The sequence below is a fragment of the Crotalus tigris genome, unplaced genomic scaffold (genome assembly GCF_016545835.1).
Source record: "Crotalus tigris isolate CLP2741 ecotype Arizona unplaced genomic scaffold, ASM1654583v1 scf7180000023829.5930981, whole genome shotgun sequence".
In the NCBI taxonomy this organism is placed as follows: Eukaryota; Metazoa; Chordata; class Lepidosauria; order Squamata; family Viperidae; genus Crotalus; species Crotalus tigris.
Window position 1 is genome coordinate 237501 of NW_024100213.1, and position 6349 is coordinate 243849.

Here is a 6349-nt window from a genome sequence, read left to right on the forward strand (position 1 = left end):
AGAGAGAGGAGAGAGAGAGAAAGAGGGAGAGAGAGGGAGGGAGAGGAAAGAGAGAGAGGGAAAGAGAAGAGAGAGAGAAAGAGGGAGAGAGAGAGGAGAGAGAGGGAGGGAGAGGAAAGAGAGAGAGAGGGAGAGGAAAGAGAGAGAGAGAGGAGAGAGAGAAAGAGGGAGAGAGAGAGGAGAGAGAGGGAGGGAGAGGAAAGAGAGAGAGAGAGGAGAGAGAGAGAAAGAGGGAGAGAGAGAGGAAGAGAGAGGGAGGGAGAGGAAAGAGAGAAAGAAAGAAAGAGGGGGAGGGAGAGAGAGACTCCGCCGCGAACTGGATGCGCGCTCCCGCTCGCGCGCTCCCGTTTCCCCGGAGCATCCCCGAATTGCCTCCCCAAATCTCGGCGGCGGCGTTTCACTTCTCCCTCGCTTTTCTCGGCCTGCTCTTATTGTACTTGCGCACCTGCTTCCCAAGCCTTGCGGCGTGGTGGTGGTGGTGGTGGGGGGGGACGTTGAGAGGGAAGAATGCTGCACTTTAAAATTGCAGGGGGGAAAAATGTTAAAAGGCCGCGGGGGGGGGAAAGGAGGGAGGGAGGAGGGAGAGCCTTTATGCTTCCAGTTCCAGGGAGCGTGTGTGTGTGTGTGTGAGTGTGAGTGTGAGTGTGTTTTTTTATTGAATCTCTTCTTTCGCTTTGCGGGGGGGGGAGGGAAGGGAATTGCCCCCCGGGTTGCGGGAGAGAAACTGCATTTGCTCGCTTCTTTCCCGTCTCCAACGTCTCGTGGAGAGGAGATCAGATGCTCGGGAGGGGAGGCAGAGCGCAGCTCGGCGTGGGGAAGGGGCAGAGGGGGGGGGGTGGGACTTGGCCTCGGTCGGGGAAAAGGGAGAGCAAAAACTATCCCGCGCCTCTCTCGCCAGCCGTTCCTTGGAAGTTAAAGTTTGGGGCTCCCCAAGGCGCCCCGTCCAGCCGAGACCTCCAGATGGACAGAGATGGAGGCGGGGCTGGGGGGCGGGTGGGAGTTGGCTCTCCTCCCGGACACGCGGGATGGCGACTGGACCGGACCGCCTTCCAACAGGTGCCAGAAGGAGCAACTCGGGTGCCAGCGCCTTTGGGCGCCGATCTAGGAGAGGGCCGAGAAGCCTTTGGGCTGGAGGGCCGCCTCTGCTCTCGGGGGAAGAGAGGGCGCCAAGCCAGCCCAACCTCACCTCCAGGGAGACGTGGGAGCAGCAGCGCCATCCGAAGGGGGACTCTGCCCCAGGCGTAGGGAGGGGGCAGGTCTCCTTTGCACGGCTGCCATTAGGGGAGAGAGAGAGAGGGAGGGAGGGAGGGAGGGAGGGAGGGAGAGGAAAGAAAGAGAGAGGAGAGAGAGAGAGAAAGAGAGGGAGAGAGGGAGGGAGGGAGGGAGGGAGAGGAAAGAAAGAGAGGAGAGAGAGAGAGAAAGAGAGGGAGAGAGGGAGGGAGAGAGGGAGGGAGAGGAAAGAAAGAGAGAGGAGAGAGAGAGAGAAAGAGAGGGAGAGAGGGAGGGAGGGAGAGGAAAGAAAGAGAGAGAGAGAGAGAAACCCACCCGGTTCCTTCCAGTCCGAGGCTCTCTAGATTCCTTAGGCCACCGGCCGCCCCGCTTTGCCCTGCGAGGAGGGCGCCTAAGAGGGCCGCGGCACTTGGGTAGGGAAGGCGGCCGGGGTTACTCCCGGATCTTAGGCCGGCTCCGGGAAGGATCTCCGGAGGCCTCAAGCGGGCCGATCCCCTCGGCCTGTTTTCGGAAAGCCAGTCCCTGTCCTCGCAAAGGCGGGGGGGGGTCCTCGCAACCCCCCCCCTTCCTCTGCAAATCACACTTTTTAAAAAAAAGTTGCAACTTTCTTTTTCTCTCGCTCTTTTTTTTGGGGGGGGAGTTGTTGTTTGTTTGCGAGGCACCAGCAACTTGCAGCCGGGCAGGCCTTCCTCGGAGGGGGCGCGTTGTTTTGCTTTTTAATGTAGCAACAATGCTGTTTACACACTTCCTCCGCGAGGCGTGTGTGACCTGTTGCTCGTAAGAGGCGCTCCGAGGGGGCCCGCGGGGGGAGCGCTCTCGCCTCCTCCAAGGCCCGCCTCCCCGCCTGCCCCATTCTCTCTCTCTCTCGCTCTCTCTCCCTCCCCCCCCCCCATCCCCATCCCCACAAGCCGAGCCGAGCCGAGCCGTCCCGGCTGGCGCGCGCGGGAAGCCCCGCCCCTTTTCATGCAAAACTCGCCGGGGAGACTTGTCCTCAGTGGAGGAGCCGGCGCGCGCTGATTGGCCGAGGCGGAGGCATTTATTCCCTGACAAGCCCCCCATCACATGGACGGGTTGTCTATTAACTTGTTCAAAAAAGTATCCGGAGTTGTCAAGGCAGAGGGAGAAAGAGAGAGAGAGAGCGCGCGAGAGAGCGAGAGAGGGCGCGAGAGAGAGGGAGAGAGAGAGAGAGAGACCAGGGGAGAGGGCGCGGGTTTGGCGGGGGGTGGGGGGCAGCACAACAAAGCCCAGCAAAACAGGGATCCGGGCCGGTTCCTTAAAGACTCCGGGCTCCGGCGAAGGAAGGGGGGGGGGGGGAGAGAGAGAAAGGCTGCAAGTCGAGGCGGCCGAAGGAGGGGAGACGTCGTCGGCCGGCCAGTTCGGGAAGAAGTTTCTCCTCTCAGACGCTCCGATCCAGCCTCTCCTTTGTTATGAAGCGGCGCGAATAACCGTCCGAGGGCTGACGTCGCCGCTCTTTGCTGGCTCCGCCGGTCAGCCCGAAGGCGATCCCGGCGCCGGCCGTCCTCTCGGCGGAGTTGGGCGCTTGGGGGGCAGCGGCTCCCCTCCCGGAGAAGCCCGGCCCGGCCCGGCCCGGCCCGGAACTCCCTTGCTCCTGACTCGCTTCCTTGGCGGGAGGCTCTTCTTGGCTGGGTTGGCCGGCTGGGCGGCCGGCGGGCGGGCAGGCAGGGGGTTCCTGCTGTTCCTGCCGCTGCTGCCGCCGCTGCTCGGGCTCCAGCCGGGCGGAGCTGGGGGAAGCGGCGCCCGTCGGACTTCTTCGCCCTCGCGGGCCCTGCATGAGCGCCGGTTGCCTCTGAGCGCCCGCCCGCCCGGCTTGCCCGGCCGAACCCTTCGCCGCTGCGCCCCCGCCGCCGCCGCCGCCGCCGGCCAAGCCGCTTGAATGTACAACATGATGGAAAGCGACCTGAAGCCTCCCGCCCCCCAGGCGGCTCCGGGGGGAGGCCCGGGGGGGAACAGCAACGCCGGGGGGGCCAACAGCCAGAAGAACAGCCCCGACCGGGTCAAGAGACCCATGAACGCCTTCATGGTCTGGTCCCGCGGCCAGCGGCGGAAGATGGCCCAGGAGAACCCCAAGATGCACAACTCGGAGATCAGCAAGCGCCTGGGGGCCGAGTGGAAACTTTTATCCGAGGCGGAGAAGAGACCCTTCATCGACGAGGCCAAGCGGCTGCGCGCCTTGCACATGAAGGAACACCCGGATTACAAATACAGGCCCCGGCGGAAAACCAAGACGCTGATGAAGAAGGATAAGTACACGCTGCCGGGAGGGCTGCTGGCCCCGGGCTCCAACGCCATGGGCGCCGGGGTCGGCGTGGGGGCCCCGCTGGGCGCGGCCGGCGTCAACCAGCGGATGGACAGCTACGCGCACATGAACGGCTGGACCAACGGCGGCTACGGGATGATGCAGGAGCAGCTCGGCTACCCGCAGCACCCGGGACTGAACGCGCACAACGCCGCCGCCGCCGCCGCCGCCGCCGCCCAGATGCAGCCCATGCACCGCTACGACGTCAGCGCCTTGCAGTACAACTCCATGGCCGGCTCGCAGAGCTACATGAACGGCTCGCCCACCTACAGCGGCATGTCCTACTCGCAGCAAGCCACCCCGGCCATGGGGCTGAGCTCCATGGGCTCCGGGGTCAAGACGGAGTCCAGCTCCAGCCCGCCCGTCGTCACCTCCTCGTCCCACTCCAGAGCTCCTTGCCAAGGCGGAGACCTCCGGGACATGATCAGCATGTACCTGCCCGGAGCCGACGTGGCGGAGCCGGCCGCCCCCAGCAGACTGCACATGTCGCAGCATTACCAGAACGCACCTGTGCCGGGAGCGGCGATAAACGGCACGCTGCCTCTGTCCCACATGTAAGACCCGGGGGGGGCGGCGCGGGAGGGGGGGGCTCGGCAGGAAGGAAGGAGCGCGAGAAACCCGTAACCCAGCGACAAACTTTTCTTAGCAAGGTTGGACTCTTTCTGCCTTTTCACCCCCCCCCTTCTTCCTCTCCTCTTTTTCTGGGGCGGGCGGGGGAGGGGGCAACTATTTTTGTACAGAGAATAACTAGGTAGGGGAAAGCAGATCGCGTACAAAGTCAGCAAGGAAAGGGTAAGCAAGACATAAAATAATAATAATAATAATAATATTAATAACCCACCCAGGAAACTTGTACAGTTTTTCCACCACACCCTCCCCCCTCCTCTCCGCTCGGAGAGGGATCGGCTCCACTCAGCTTGTTTTGACCCCCAACAAACATTTCTCTCTCTTTCCCCCCCCCCCCAGAGATACACACACACACACACGCGCGCGCGCATCCAGTTCCAGTGAAAACGGTTACTTTGCAAAAAGTTTTTTTCTTTTTTTAAAAAAAAAGTTTTTTTTTTTAAATCAATATTCTTTAGAACTAGGCTCCAGAAAGAGACGGAGGGAAAGACCAGGGACAGGGGATGGGAAATGTTTTAATATTTGCAAGCAACTTTTGTACAGTATTTATCAAAACAAACATGGCAATCGAAAAGTTCATTGTTTATATTAAAAAGAGAGACGGGGGGGGGAACCCTGAGCATTTGCCAATTATTTTTAAAATACAACAAAATCTGCTTATGATGCTGTAGTGATTGCAAATGAATTTATAGTAGGAACACACAGACAAAAAAAATAAGGAAGTGAATTTTACTTTAAAACGAAGATCTGGGCATTTTAATTGTTTTAGCAAATTGTACAAACGGCAAAAAAAATGAATAGAATAAGTAATTGCATACCACCGAACTGTTTTGTTTTTGTTTTTAATAAAAAAGGGCAACAGTTTAGGGTGTACTAAATTTTTTTTACACATTGTTAAAACAAACAAACCTTGTCTTGCAGGTCCACATACTTTGTTAATTTAAATAGGCCTTTTTGTTTCCAAACTTTATCCTGTTTGGCTAAAAGGACAACAAAAGAGCAACCTAAAACTGTGTTTGAAATATTTTCTTATGGTTTGTAATATTTCTGTAAATTTATTGTGATGACATTTTAAGTTCTTTTATTCCCCCCCCCTTCTCATTTCCAGTAGTTGTACTTTAAAACTCGGCTGTGTATTATCTGAAATCAGTCTGGCAACAATCCTTCATATATTTATATATACATATGTGTGTAGGTATGAACACACACAAGAATATGTATATATACCATATATATTTGAACTAATACCATCCTTTTAAACAGGTTCATATTCAGCCTCAGTTTTTACACCATTATACACAGTTTGAGATAAATAAATTTTTGAAATATGGACACTGAAATTACATTTGAGTCTTTGATTTATTTTTACAAGCAGGATGCAATTTATTCATTCATTTATTCATTTAATTGTTGTTCTTGTTTGTTTGTTTGTTTGTTTTAAAAAAGGCACAAATCCAGCCTGGTCAAGGTTTTATCATTATATATGCTGTGGGGTTAATTTTTTTTTACAGTATAAAAAGCTGCAAAGTCAGGGCAATCTCCACCGTCTGGTTTTCAAGGGTCATTTTTTAACTCGGGTTATTTTAATGAAAAGAAAAACAGCATTTGAAATTGACGTGGCCCAGAACACGATCAGTGTATCTTCGCCAAAGATAAAATGCATCTATCGAGCAGCTAGTTTTTTCTGGTCTGGTTTTGTTGCAATTAAAAATGTTGCTAGTTGTTAGTGATGGTGGTAATGTTGGAGACGGTGACGTTGCGGTGTGTGTCTCTGTGTGTGTGTGATGGTGGTGGTGGGTGGGTAGTAATTCCTTCGGTGTGGAAAGGAAGTTTGGCAATTTTTGCAGCGGGAAGAAGCGACCACCTGTTGCGAAGGGCCCCAAAACGTTCACCTGAAAATGGACTGGCTGGCCCAGAGCTCATAATAATAATAATAATAATAATAATAATAATAATAATAATAATAATAATAATAATAATAATAATAATAATAATAATAATAATAATAATAATAAACAACACAGGCGGGGTTGCTGATTGCCTTCTTTCAGATCAACCCGGTCACCTTCCGGAAGCAGGATGTGAAAGAGGCGAAGGGGCTCGGGTTGTGCCTGCCGGAAAGCGGGCAGTAAGGTCACCCTTCCGGGGTAGTTGTATATTTTGACAGTGCTGAAA

General features: G+C 55.0%; 1 protein-coding gene across 1 annotated transcript; it reads left to right on the forward strand.

Annotated features, from left to right (window-relative positions):
- The first annotated feature begins 2544 nt into the window (after nt 1–2544).
- Nucleotides 2545–5514, forward strand: SOX2 (SRY-box transcription factor 2). Its single transcript, XM_039321844.1, has one exon. The coding sequence runs from the start codon at nt 3125–3127 to the stop codon at nt 4103–4105; it is 981 nt and encodes a 326-aa protein (XP_039177778.1). The 5' UTR covers nt 2545–3124; the 3' UTR covers nt 4106–5514.
- The last annotated feature ends 835 nt before the right edge of the window (nt 5515–6349 follow it).

Coding starts and splice junctions, on each gene's coding strand:
- SOX2 (XM_039321844.1), top strand. CDS start 3,125: ATGTACAACATGATGGAAAGCGACCTGAAGCCTCCCGCCCCCCAGGCG.